Source organism: Mastacembelus armatus, chromosome 15 (genome assembly GCF_900324485.2).
Source record: "Mastacembelus armatus chromosome 15, fMasArm1.2, whole genome shotgun sequence".
Lineage (NCBI taxonomy): Eukaryota > Metazoa > Chordata > Actinopteri > Synbranchiformes > Mastacembelidae > Mastacembelus > Mastacembelus armatus.
Window position 1 is genome coordinate 13,386,866 of NC_046647.1, and position 14,914 is coordinate 13,401,779.

At 38.2% G+C, this 14,914-nt stretch overlaps 1 protein-coding gene across 1 annotated transcript; it reads right to left on the bottom strand.

Annotated features, from left to right (window-relative positions):
- Nucleotides 1-5,480: 5,480 nt before the first annotated feature.
- bmp5 (bone morphogenetic protein 5) lies at nt 5,481-13,986 on the bottom strand. The gene is made up of 7 exons (XM_026308961.1): nt 13,147-13,986; nt 10,807-10,999; nt 7,298-7,446; nt 6,719-6,916; nt 6,404-6,480; nt 6,129-6,239; nt 5,481-5,998 (listed from the first exon to the last, which is right to left on the bottom strand). Exons 1-7 carry the CDS (start codon nt 13,637-13,639, stop codon nt 5,849-5,851), a joined length of 1,371 nt encoding a protein of 456 aa, XP_026164746.1. The 5' UTR covers nt 13,640-13,986; the 3' UTR covers nt 5,481-5,848.
- Nucleotides 13,987-14,914: the final 928 nt, after the last annotated feature.

Below are 14,914 nucleotides of genomic sequence, written 5' to 3' on the forward strand. Positions count from 1 at the left end.
CAGGTTCCATAATTTAAACGGTAAACCCTTAAGCTCTACTAGAAGCCTCTCTCCCAGCATATTTAAAAATACAACAGAGAAGCGGGAGCTCAGCACCTGTGGGAGACAGACCTTGTGGTTTCATAATCTGTGACAGGTAAATGTCGGTACCTATAAATATAAAGTCATAAAATCATTCCACTTGGATTTGTTATTTGTGGGTGGTCATTCTGAATGTTTTTAATTTTGACACAACTCCCACCACTTGTTCCATTATGACGTACTATGATGATGGCTGTTCATCCCTGCACTGCTACAATAGTTTGTCTGGTATTCAACTCAACACTGGATTAATACTGGGGTGTTGATGTCCTGTTTCTTAGCTGCAAATTAGGTGTAACTGCTGGACTTGCAGCATATGGGAGTTGTTCTTCAGATCTACCTGTCCCTGTCCTGTTTCCATTTTGCCTCCTTGCAGGGTAAGGATTACCATTCTGCAAATTGGATGTAACTGTTGGCCTTGGAGGACAAGGGAGTTGTTTTCGCATCTACCCGTCCCTGATCTGTTTCCCACGATTTGCTTTTGGACTTGTGGGCCTCCTGCAATATGAACAGAACTCCTAATAAGGAGTAGTTTGTGGTTCTGATCCGTTCCTGTTCATTTTCATGTGGGCGATTGCATTGCTCATGGCATAACGTAATGTTCTTACCTCCAGCATTTGCTTACTATGCACATCTGGACAACAGCAGTAATAGACTACATCCATTTTTGCAGTGGATCATTAAAATAAGCTGTGGTCTGCTGGAGAAGCATGGCGGAAGTTTTTAAATGCTGAAACATAAACGTTAAATTAAATGTTAAATATATCACAGCAATATTTTTGAGCACATTTCAAAGCACTGTTATGATGGCTGCCTTGATACTGTTCAGTTCATTGGCTGTTCTGGCCTGTGGTAGGCTTTGTCATTCTGAGTCCAGTGAGTCATGCACTGGTTCATTGCCTGGGATTCCTGCTAAATGTCCCAGTACTTCTAATGACTATGGACCTGCCTTTATGTGACTGTATGGCTATACTGCCTCATGCAATGGTATGCATTATGACTACATTACTAACCATACTGTACAGGGTGATTCTTTATTGCCCCAGAGCCACTTACTATTTGGCTGACTTTGTTAATGGGAATAGTAATGATTCTGCAGGACAATTAAGCATCATTGTTCTATTGTTCCATCACTTCTGACATCTGGAAATGTTCAGCCTGACCCTTAAACACCTGCAGAATTAAAAAACAAGATAAAGAAAATTAATAGCCTCAATCTAAACCATTAACACAACTAAATACCTTTCACTTCCTTGGCTACTACACATGATTACCAGTGATGATTGAGCATCGGCTCCTTAAATTTTAAGACCTGGACAAAAAAAAAAAAAGATTTTGTAATGAACGTTTTCATTTTGCAGAGAACTGAGCAGCAGGTTTTAATAGAAAGGATTTACCTTTATAGGATCTGTTGTGCTTTGTCTGCGTTTGTTCTTACATCAGGAGTTCATAATTGTGCGCAGATCTGACCAGATTCTTCTGATGTACCCTGTTTTGGCAACATATTAAACATTATTTCAATGCAGTAAATCGGCGATACAGTAAATCAGCATGATAAATAGAGGATAGAGATATCCTTGGCCTCAGAGACAGGTATATTTCCTGTGCATCTGCTTTGGTCTGTAGTTTTCCTTTAAACCTGATTTATTTTATGTGTTCCTTGACATACATTGTACAATGGATGGGCAACATATCACAGCAGAAACTTTTATTTCTGCCGAGTCAAAATCACAAAAGAATCTTAAAAGGCTTCTGTTTTTCTGGATTCTCATGGAAAATATGTTTCATAAATGCTGCATGCAGAAAAAGAAGAAATCAAACCCTAAGATAACTGCACGTAAATACATTATTTTACATTATGGGAAAGGAAGGGTTGAAAAACAAGTTTATTTATGAACTTATCTTAGAAAAGCACTGCCATACATACATTTTACATTTTGTTAAATCCAGACTAAACATCAAGATTTTAAACTGATAAAAATGCACAGGTGCTACATTTTACAGTAATGGCAAACGACAAACAGTCTTTTGTAACATGGGCTCAGAGAGAAAACATGCACATGTGAATAACAAGCAAACACTGCATTGCTCTCTATGAAGACACATTCCTTGCTGGTACTGCTACAGCCTTGTCATACCAAACAACATGTAAAAATGTGACCCATGTGGTCTCCCTTTTCAAGAGGGACTGATTGAGCTGTATGGCAGTCATAGCCCACCCACAGAATACAAATAAGGAGAACCATATGTGAGGAGATGAATTAGGTAAACTGCACAACATTTTTATTAGATACAATTTCACTTGCCTTGTGGATTGACTGCAAGGTGACACTTTGAAAATAAACCATGAGCCACAGAAAGAAAAAGTTAACAGAGGTTAAATCACTGAATTACTAAACCAAATGAACAATACCTCCTGTGTTTTGTAGTTGTATTATATATTATATTATATTGTATTATATATTGCCAATCATCTAACCTGTCTGCATTAGAGCTGACTGGACTAGTAATTGATATAAATATAACATTTAACTACAAGTGCACTGTTACAGTACATGGCCTGTTAACATCTTAAGACTGAACAAATGTTTGAGTTCAGTTTATGTGTATGTTTGTGTACAATCCAACTTTTCTTTCATGGACAACTGATCACTTTTAATTTTCATTTCAAAAACAAATATTCTTGTTTAGAACATTTGTTTACAAAATCACTCAACAAAAAAAACTTGTTTATAAACTTTAAATAAATCATTCTACAGTTTCAACCAAGCTGGGAAACAGTGAAGTGGTTTACAAGACACTGGCACAGAAAAATACACATATTTTTAAAATATGGAATTTGTTATTTGTCTATACCTCATAAAGAAAATATACTTTTCCCTTTCAGTATTTCTGAAGGATGTTTGGTCTCATGCATTTGCATACTTGCACAAACTATTGCTGATTAGCTTGAGTTACTTTGAATCTTAAAAGTTTATAGACTATTTAATAAGGATTGCTGAGCCACAACTCCACTAAAAATAGGCTTAAATTATTGGTAACAAACAAAAACAGACAACAAAATTATGTAGCTTCTGTGATTTAATCTGTTACTCACATTGTTAGAGGACATCTCTGAGTGGCCTCCGGCTGTTCTGTTGGTGGTCCGACAAGATCAGCGGCTTGTTCAGCCTTTTGTTTTTGTTTTGCAGTACTTCTCAGCATATTTCCTGACAGTCATGGTTTAGATTTATAAAATGACCTGCATTCTCAAGCTTTTGTGACTTTGGACATACAGCCAGTTCCAGTCTGCCAAGAGCTCAAAGATGATCTCTCCTCAGTAAATTTATCGCAGTTTCTTAACAAAAGAACATGTTCCTAACTGTCACTCACAGGGATGTGTCTGTTTTTGCAATCAGATTTATAGAATAAACATGTCTGTGGTTGAAAAACCTCAATATCAGCACCTGGAAATACATTCTGACATTATGTAACTGTGTTTATGTAAAGCCAACGTTATGTTGTGAGACATACTATAAACTTGGCAGCATGATGCATGGATACTTTACAAGAAACCCTTCATGAAAAGTAAACTACCATGGGTTGTGACCTTCTTCCAGCTTGTTTCAGAAGTGGCCACTGGAAGTGCTGATCTGATGAATGTCAAAGCACTTCTGACTCACGGCAGGCTGTTTTAGACCACGGGGGTCTCAAAGGAGAAGGGGCCACTATATTAATCTGCCCTGAGTATGGCAGTTGTTACCCTTTTCTTTCATGTGGAGAGGAGGTTGCTATTGAGGGGGCTGTGTAGTTTTGGAGAACTTAAATAGGAGCGCATTCATTGCAGCTCCTGCATTACAGAAAAGGAAGAAATGCAGCTGAATTGGAAAGAATCTGTGATATTAAACACTAGATGGGATTGTGAAGTGCTAGGAGTAATCATGCCAGGCAACAGGCCGCAGGAATGCAAATCACCCCTCAAGCCAAGAGTTAAGTTAGCAGGTGGCCTCTTCTATTCACCGAATGTCAACACTCCTTTTAGATGGAGCCCACATAACATCTGGGCAGGCCAGCCACTGCTTTTAATTAAGTGAAATACAGTCACTCAATGTTCTGCCATGTCAGAGAAAAAAAAAGTTATAAAAGTGGGAGGGTGGGGGTAGACGAAGTGCAACAGAACATATCCTGTGTTCGGCGAAGGTCAACACAGTTGTGTAAATAAATATTAATCCTTAACCTAATCCCTACATTTCCAAGACCATTGAAAATCCCTGTGTAACCGGAGCACTTCTTTGGAAATAGCATGTTCTCTCGCACTTTTCTGGAACTTCTGTTTACCATGTACAGGTGCTCAGTTTAGTTTATGACAACAACCGAAGACTCAAGTGCACAGATTACAAGCCAGTTGAAGTGGGTCATACACGTTACATAAATCACATGATCGATGCTATCTGTCCCCCATAAACGTTCTCTGTTGGTAGCCTCATCATACCCACCCTTTTGGGCTGGTTTTGAAAGTCACAGCATTGGTTTATTTCCAGTGCTGTATCACTAGCATTACCACTCACTAAGAGCATGTCAACAGGCTCAGTGGGTGGACCCCAAGTTTATATCATACTTGTCAAACATTTATAAATATGAGACGGTAGTTCAGCGACAATGTGTAAAACATCCACAGAACTCCAAACAGAAATACAAATGGACAACCTGAATTTGAAAATCCTTGATGATTTGCAGCTGGAGCTGAGGAAATAAACTCTAATGTGAAATGCATTTTTGCATATAGCTTAGGGTGATAAATGGAGCACAAAAAGCTGTGAGGTCAAGCAAAGGCAAAGCAAAAGATAAGAGTTTTCAAGTGGTACATTTATTACAATACACAACACTCTACATTAAGATACACTTTCCCCAAACATAAAATAGAATTAGTGTGGAGCAAAGATATTTGCAGCTATGATAAAGTCCACAGAGGGTGGAGAAACTGTTTATGAAAGAGATTTACATAAACATTGTGTAAAAGTGACATAATTTGTTAAGCATTCATTCCAGACTGACATAATCCCTTTCTGAAAACTTACTTGGATATAAAAAAAAAAAAAAAGAGCTGGCAAGACAGAAAAGGTGAAACAGTATCTGTGTTGAAAGACAGTGACAGCTTGAAAATAGCTTGAACAGTTTGGTTTATATTCGTGAACACTATCTTTTTCCACTGATCCAATTTGATTTAAAACATTTCCAACAGTATGATGAAGTGTGTGATGCTTGTGCTAATAGCATCATTTTGAGGCATCCTTTTTGCTTATCAAATGAATGTGTGATGTTGCAATTTTGTGACATTATTCTTATGGAAACAATCGGACTACAAAATGAGCCTGAAAGAAAAAATATATCACATACTGATCTCCAAGTATAATTTTCCATAGCTCAGTGAGCAGTTGTACCACATTTTATATTTGAACAGGGGAGAACATGCAACAAGCAAAGCGACGTTATGTTTCTTGATGACTCCAGTGAACAGTTTACTAATACAAATGATCATACAAATGTAGCCAAGAGGGAGTATATGCCAATGGACACCAAAGTTAAAAGTTAACTGACTTAAAGTAATATAAACATTATGTCCTACTCATTTAAATATTCAGTGCTATAAAAAACAAAACAAAAATAGGTAATAAATTAGGTAATAAAACTTTATATACATAATACTGTACATCACATCACACCTGGAACAGATGTGTTTTCCAGCGGTTTCCATGCCAGATAGCATAAATAAAAGTAAGCCTGGCCATTAATGGCAACCACAAGACCTTACTACCATATTTCTATATTTCTTGAGTATAACGTTTGAGCTGTCATCAAAGTAAAGTACTGATATTGCATTCAGCTTAGTTGGGGCACAACATGGTTTTGGCACATTGTCAGGAAACATTAAATGGACCTATAAATGAGAGCACACAGTAGGTTTTAAATTAGTTTCAAATGATTCACAACTATTATGGACATTATTGTAGCTTAAATCATAATTTTATTGCAGTACATATGTGCAATACACTCTAAGGAATACTCACCAGGGTTTGCACGATTGCATGATTTGTTGCATTCATGTGTGCGTTCAGTGGAAATGAGCATTCACCGTCACAGTAAAAGGCAGCATAGCCCTCAGGTGCAATGATCCAATCCTAGACAAATAGAAAACAATTAGCCTCCTTTATTTATGACACAAGATGTGTTTCCTCAGTGCTGCCATAAAAATTTGAAGTTAATATGCACCATTCATTGTTTTATTGCCATTTAATAGTTCTATCAATTGCTGTGCAAGTGATTTAAAATCATCTTGTCTTACCTGCCAGCCCAAATCTCGAAAGCTGACATAAAGTTCATGTTTCTTACAAGCTTGCTTTTGTTCACTGGTATTATAATCTGAAAAACAGGATTATTTATTATTACATAAAGTAATTTTATATCTAGCACTTTGCTTATTGTAGCAAAATCAATGCAACAGTAACAATAAGTCTAGAAACCTAACGGATAAATGTAGACAGACTGATAGAACGGCCAAGTTATTTATAATGAGACCTTATGTGTTAAAAATGCTGCTGTTTACAGGGTGAATAACAATATAATAAGCTCTGATAGCATTTTAACTATATGTACATGCCTCCAGCTTTTGGTGCCCTGGATGATTCTTGCTGGTTAGTGGATTTATTGCGATTGTGGTTCTTTTTTTTCCCACCAGCAGCTCTGACTGAGCGAAGCAACACTCCACTAGCCTTGAAGAAAGCAACGAGGAATGGCTGTTTGGACTGGGGCCCATTCCTCCCAATGATTCCTGCAGATTTTATGTTGATGCTTCGTCCTTTAAAAAACAGCAGGTAAATAAAACTTTCAAAACAACACAAAAGAAAACTGGAATATTTTAAGATTTTATGAGTATGTTCTAATGTGAGGCTGAAGTATATCCTTAAAAAAACACAACCTAGGTCAAGCAGTTAATCTTTCTTGTAGATTTATGGCCCCATATTGGTGATGAATTATCACAGACTGTCAAATATACAAAACACATTTGTCCTGAAGTCAATGCAAAAATATATAAACATATATTTTAATCAAACGCAGACATTGTGGATTGTGTCAAAACGTCTTGACATTATTTTTTTTAGGTCCCGGGAAATTAATCTGGAAAGGTTTACAAGTAAAGGAACAAAGTTCAGATAAAGTAAAACTAAACTTCACTTGCCATCTATAGTCTCCACACAGAGCTGGAGGCCCAGGTTCAGCTGTGGGTTCATCACCCAGTGGTTACTGGTGGCTGTGATGTCAAACACTAGCCAGCCCCCGTCGGATGCCTGGACTTGTTTGGAATCAAGCAAGAATGTTTCTGCATCTCTAAGGATAAGAGAGTTAAAATGATACACACTCAAACATTCAGTACATGCATGTACACAGTAACTGCTATTGGACAATAAAAATATACACTGTGTCTTTCGGTCATTTAAAATATGCCATAATTCAGTTAAGATTATTATGCCTGAGTTTTAGACCTGTGCCAAACATATGGTGAAATGAATGTGGTCACTTTATTGCTGTATTATAAACAAATTACCAAACCTCAGTGCCTGCTATAATGTACTGGACAAAAAAAAAAAAAAAAAAACAACCCTGCAGCATATCTTAAATGGGTCACAAAAAAGAAACCAGATGCTTCTTTGAGGGCATTTATACTGAATCCAAGAGGTCTTAACCAGTTAGACTGGAACAGATAAACAAGGTATCACTGGCTGATCATAAATGGATGCTTTAGCCCTGACTCTGCAGCAGAAGCCAAAATATGAGTGTCTTTTATTAGTTTTTTCATCTCTTTGGCCTTTTGAAGCCAAACATTCTTTTCTAAAAAGCTTCTTAGTATTCAACCCTGGTAGCATGGTGTGTGAAATTCACTTGGTTACTTTTGTTGTGTTTGTTGTGATAAAAATAAATATTTCAACATAGATTTGAATATAATATAGTATATTAGAATATAAGATATATGAGGAGCAAAATCTTTTCAGTAGTTATGAAATATGTTTATATCAGCCTGTATGTATTTTTGAAATGAGCCTGACATAAGGCACCAATCAACCTGGAGTTTGAAAAAGCCCTGGTTCACGATTTGCATTGGATTCCTTTCAAGTGGCAGATCGGATAAGGCAGCGCCTGTTCAGTTTTTGTGGTTACATGGTGCTGGTCGGAAAGAACCAAGATTTTCCATGTGGTCTTAATAGTTCAGGAACGAACTACTTGTGTGTTTATTACAGGTGTAATAAAACTAAAACTCATGTGGAATGCCACACAAGGTTAATCCTTATGGGTGACATACCGCTGAACTTCCTATTTTAAATGTACAGAATTGTGCTTTTGTTCTGTCATCATTTATTTTGTGTAGGTAAGATTTCGCTATTCCTGCAGCCATATCCAATAGAAAAAAAAACTTTCCCCACCCATTCATGCGTGACTGCTGGATGAACTGTTTCACAGAAAGTGAGTTCCAATCAGTGGATATGAGGGATAGAGGTAACTCCTCTTTTTAGACTTTTTAAAGTCTCTTCCTACAAACTGACCTTCTGTAGGTTTCCTACAAAGTTTCCATTTGCAGTCTGTGTTCAGTAGCAAAGTTCAGGTCAGGCTGGTTTGTGGTGACTTTTTCATCACTATCACAGTAGCAGTATGTAGTAATGATTTCACCGACAGAAGCAGTAAATTACTCTGCATATTCCGCAGTGTTTCACAGGCAGCGAAGAAGAGGACAGCTAGCTGACAAACAGTCGGAAACATGCTATGTTTTCAATTCAATGCCTACTATGAATCAGTTATGTAAGTCAGAAAATGTATTCAACACAGTTGTTTGACCTCAGTGATACACACAATGCATATGGGCGAGAACAGGCGAATGTAAACATAACTTTGTTTTGAAAAACTCTGTAGGTATCTTTATTTTTTCAAATGCAGTCTCTTAGTAGTAGTGAGTAGTCGCTGACTTTAACATGGATAGCAACCTTTACTTAAGAGATTTATAAGCACTGACAGGAAGTGAGGGGAGAGACGGTAATAAAAGGCCCTGTCCATTCTTGAACCAAGGACGTTCCTGTCACTGTTTGGTGTTTTTTGCATTGGTGTTATGCATTTCCATAACTTATTAACTATTGTCAGATATATTACAGAAAAACATGAAAGAATGTGCAGGGCTTTACAAACTTAAAGCACTCATAATTCATTTTCCCTTTTTAAGTTAAGAACAACTGTGAGAAAACTGTTTAAAATTCTATTTGAAAAATGTTTAAACATCTTTCACAAGATTTTTAGTATTGGCAAAGAATTGCTCTTCTTTGTGAATACTAACTGAAACATACTACTCCCTAGGAAAATGTGTATGAAAACTTAAACTGAGCAGTCTTCCCCTTTAAGATGGCAGAGTCCATTGACTTGGACCTTTTCAAAGCCCAGGAGGGCCATATCTCCCCTTCAATCACCCACACACATTTTTGGCAAGCAAATGTGGGCCCACTTTTAAGTAGACCCTTGTGTATTCAGCTATGTCATGCTTTAAACTTCCGGGGTATTGTTAAGACAGGCAGGTGGTGGGCATAACATTGACCACAGGAGCACCGGTGGGAGCCCCCTCCACCTAATATGGGCTCTCTTGGTTTCATCAGGGACACGGCCAGCTTTCAGGCAACACAAGATGAGTGATAACTGATGGACCTTCCAAGCTTCATAAGTGGCCAACTTGCTAATGGAGTTCTCTTTATCCGAGAACTATATTTGTAAGGGAGACATGGTGCGAATGAAGGAGAACAGAGTTGGAGATAGAAAGATGTTCTGCGTGAGTGGAAACTTTCAGCCATGCAAGACGATATCTTTCGGACCATTTGCCTTTTTTTAAACTTTGAAATGAGATTACTGTATGTGATCAAAGTGCAGCTGAATTAATCTCTATTTTTGTTTTCTTCCCATCAATTTGCAATTGCAAACACAGATGATGTTTGCTGTCTGCTTTGTGTTTTACAGCAATTCAAATAACTGAGAACAGGCCCGATACAAGTCCTTAGCCTACACTATGTTCTTTTTTTTGAGATGTCTGATATCTCTGGAACTGATTGTTTATGTGAGGCCAGATTCATTTTCTGTCATATGTCAATGATCAGCCTTTGTTTATACAATATATTAGACCTCTAAAATATAATTGAAACTGGTACAATAAGTATTGCAATATTCTACTCGAGAAAAGCAGTAATTTCATACTTTTAAAATACTCAAAAGTAAAAGTCTTGATTTTACTGAAGTAAAAACACCTAATGCAGCAATACATGCACCTATTTGCAGTGAAAATGTACTTAAAAGTCAAAGCACTGATTAGAAAGCAGGTTAAGCAGCCTGTTTACACAGGCTTAGGAATTTGAATTTTTATTTTTAGCTATTCTATATATTGTTGGTAGCTTTCTCTATAACAGTCCATTATTTTGCCAGGAGGTCATATGTTATGCATGCAAAGCTGCGAATATAGTATATGGTAGTATAGTATACTATACAGGTATAGTAGTAACTATAGCTGTCAGAAGAATAAGTAGTGCAGAAAAACTCTTATATTGCTATATTTGTATAAAGTAGCATAAAATGGAAATAAAGTGCAAGTATCTCAAAATTGTACATAATAAGAGGCAACATTTGAGTAAATGTGTGTCTTAAATGTTTGGTTGATTGGGTACTTACTTGTTTTGATATTCCTTGATGACTTGATATATGGTAACCTTCAGAGTCACATTGTCATAGCGTGCATGACTGCGGTCTTTATAAATCCGAAACTCTGCAGCAGTCACCGCTTCTCCGTCCGGGATCTGAGTCAGATCAAAACGGAAATCCTTGTAGTGCCTTCGTTGGTGAGAAAAATCTTTATCTTTCTCCACTGGAAAAGAAAATATTTTATGATAAATTTCATTTTTACTGGCAGAAAAGCTTGCATTGATCAAAAAATATGACTTCACCTCATGAGCCCCTGCTTGCGTTGCTCAAAAGAGAAAATATGTCGGCATTAATGCACAGAAAAAGAGTAATTTATCACATCTTCTTTTGCCTTACAGGTCCAATCCAAACATTTTGACTACCAACAAAAGCACTTTCCAGTTCATTAAATCAGTCAACTGAATACAGGTAGCAGTTCCCAGACAGGCCCTCTACTGTGTGCCTAACTGCATTCTCTGGCCATGATGAATGGGCTGTCAGTTAAGAAAAACAGGCTGATTTCAATTAAAGACACTTTCGTCTGCTCCTCAAGTGACAGAAAAGACTAGACAGGATTCTTCAACGTCATGTGAACGTCTACTCTGACCTCATTTCTGACCCTATACTGACCTCCTGTAGGTTTCATACAATGTATTAAGAGTGTTTAATGACCCTTAACATTTAAAGTGTTGCATTCCTAATATAACGAGCAATGTAAAATATCTTTTTAGGTTTGTAACTCCAAATAACCTCGGAATCAAGCCCTTCAATAAAGACTAACCAGACTTTGATTGTAGTAAAAAGTGACCAGCAGCTGTCTCGTACTCATACCTGTTAGGAGAAAAGAGGCATGTGGCTCAGGGCAGTGGCTGTTCTGACATCCGGGGTGATATGATCTAGTGCGTCTCCTTGATATTTTATCTACAGGGAATGCCTGCTGTTACTTAGCACAAACAGGTCAGAGGACAGGACTGACTTTTATCCACTGAGCGTGTTCCATTATATCAGACACAGGCAGTAACCTGAAGCAGAAAAGCCACTGAGTGCACAGAGCATTTAACTTTCAAATAGCTAAAAATTAAATAACCACTCCAAGGTAATGGAGAGCCATGTGCGCTCTTTATGTGTTGGATATTAACTTGATTCGGCTCATTCTACCTGGACATTATCCATTTTTTTGTTAAGATAAATGAAATGAAATGACGAGTGTGCTTCATCAATACATCTTTACTCCTCTTGCATACAATCTCTGGTATGTATAGGGATTTTTTTTTTTTTTTTTAATAGCTGCCTTGTTATTTATTCAGGGAAGGTTTGAAGAAATGCCACATAGACATTTTTAAAACAGTTGAGGTCAGGAGCTATATTTGAGTGCACTGTAATAAAGACAGAGGCCCATTGAACACTTCCCTGACAGTCCCCAGAATGAGAGCAGAGCTTTCAGGGCTGACAGTGTACATGCCCTTGTATAGTGGTAAGTGGAAACAGATGGGCTCAACCAAAGGTGAGGGATTTTACTTCCAAGCAACTTTATGCGAATTCACTTGTATATGTTTTGATCCACACTTGAAGAAAATAAAATACTTAGCAATACACAATACATTTTATTATGTTTTTATCATTCATTTAGGATTTACAATGCACGTCATTGCACTACATTGCACTTCTGTGTAACTTTTCATTCACTTTGCTTAATATTATAATTCTCATTAGTATTAAATGCTGCAAATAGCCTAGATATGATGAAAATATTACTACTGCTTTCACTTAGTGACAGAGCCTTAATAAATACAGGCATCAGTCAACATCACTCCCCTTTTAACAACAGGAAATAATTTAGACCAATTTTCTCAAGGTCAGACAGTCATCTGATAAGTTCCTCTCAACTGTAGGGTCAAAGGTTGTGGCTACTGAACATAATCATTCAGATCAGCGTCTTTTTACCTGAAAGCAACACAAAATGATAAGGTCAGAATGTTTGACCAATACTTCTGTTATTTTCTGTGATGTTTTAAAATGTAATTATTTACTCATTATATGTGCCAGGTTATTTTGAGAAATGAGCTTAATTTGCCTCTTTCATTAATTCATTTACAAATAAAGATAAAATGACATCACCTACAATTAACTCAGGTAATGTCTTTTTTGACCTTGTTCATTTCATTTACAGGTAAAGATTTTTATTTCGAAACTTCTAGGAATCTAAATGTTAATTCAATTGGGAATCAACTGAATTTCGCTTCATTCATTCATTCATTCATTAGTGCATTCATTCATTCTTTTAACTTAATACCACCCTGGCGATAAATGAGTCCACTTAATGCCACTTACCTAAATTGACAAAACTCATAACCATGTCGGCGTCGTTGAGAAAGTTGGTGTCGTGCGCTGTGGTGAGCGCGGGGCTGTGGCCTAACAGAGGGGCCGCTCGGTAAGGCTGTGCCACACGCGAGTACCCGGCATGCTGGGGGCTGTAGTAACCTTTCCTGGAGTGCCCTTGAGCCTTGGCACCGAAGCTCTTCCCCGCGACCTGCTGCAACACCTCCTCCTCCTCCACGGCCATGGCGTTGTACAGGTCAAGCATGAAGAGTGGGGCGGAGGACGCCTGCTTCCCGGGAGAGAAGGGCCTCGGGCGGTGAGGCAAACCCAGGATGGAGAGGATTTCTCTCTGGATCTCCCTGCGTTCGTGATTGCGCAATCTCCTGTAAATAAAACTGGAGTGCACATGGTTGTCACTTAACCCGCAATGAGCGCAGGACAGAAAACTCAAACAGCTCCACGCAAGTCCAAGAACAGCACGGTTCAGAGGTGTAAGCGCTGTCATCGTGACAAATAGCTCACTTTGGGATGTGAAGTAGAACTACATCGCACGTGGAAAAAACTATTTATATCGCTGCCGATACGGAATCATTGGCTTTCCATATCAGCCAGAGGCACCACAGCTTTCACGGTGGTAACTGAGGAGGCTTTTTACCACTCAGCCTTTCTACAAATGAGGTATCAGCTTGCAGTGAAGTCGTCGCTCCCCTCCTGTGTGTGAAGCTCTTCCGACAGTATTAAATCCTCCAGGCTCCATCCACAGCCTCTGCTGCACCAAGTATTTATGGAGCTGTGACCCCGTCCCTCACCTTATTCCTCTGTGATGAAAAAACTTGTAGGTACGCCCATAACGCCGAGGGGATAACCCGGAGTTTCCAGCGGATGAAATGTGTTGAACTGTGTCACAAATGAACAGAGAGGAGCTCTCCACTCATGCCCCGACTCGCACTTTTTTTTTTCCCTGAGAGAAAGAGCGCTCTGGGGCCAGTTGCCCTCTGAGTCCATCCCACACTCAACTTTTGTTTTTGCATCAACCTCTAGCGGCGGCAATAAAACATCAGCCCGCTTCCATGATGAATGTGGCGGCTCAGGAGTGTAAAAGGAGACACTTGAAATCCGAGAGCCCGTCTTAACGAGTGAAAGAATAATGACAGCCTTTTAATCACCTCAACTTATTGAAGCCTGCGTGTTTACAGCAGAGGACTCCAGCTGCATTCAACAACAAGGATTCTGTTTTATTCTACAACGCTTTATCCAGCGGGTCCTATTAAAGATTATTTTATTAAACACACAAAGAGATCAAGTCAGCCCGTATTGTGCCGCATTTGAAAGGATACTACGGTATAACCACAATTACCATAAATGAAGACATGAAAATACCACAGAGACGCACTTTCAACATAACAAACCATCACTGCAGGTCCCTGTGGGCTGTACTGATTTCCGTCTTCATAAGCAGCCTAGATAAATCCCAGAAAGAGCAAAAACTGACTTTGAGTAAAGAAAGGTTCATTTTAAGGAAAGAGCCTTAATGTTGAAAACATTCTCAGATGTGCATTATGCAAACAATATGTTGAAGTAAGTTGGGTTAATTATAAAGATAAATAATCAGAAGTTTCCACGCCTGTGATGGGTGGCTGCTGTCCAAAATGAAAAAACAAAAGCTCTCACTTAAGTGAAAACTCAATCAACTTGTTGTGTATTGCCACATAGCGCCATCTAGTGTACATATGCACAACACAAATAGTTTCTCTACTGTTGTCTGTCTGCACACACACAC

What these genes read in the sequence shown, in the direction of transcription:
- bmp5 (XM_026308961.1), bottom strand. Translation starts at nt 13,639, where the DNA reads ATGACAGCGCTTACACCTCTGAACCGTGCTGTTCTTGGACTTGCGTGG. An exon ending in TATGAGTTTTGTCAATTTAG is followed by an intron (nt 11,000 to 13,146) that starts GTAAGTGGCATT and finishes TTTCTTTTCCAG; the next exon opens with TGGAGAAAGATAAAGATTTT. An exon ending in CTGTGTGGAGACTATAGATG is followed by an intron (nt 6,917 to 7,297) that starts GCAAGTGAAGTT and finishes TGTTTTTTAAAG; the next exon opens with GACGAAGCATCAACATAAAA.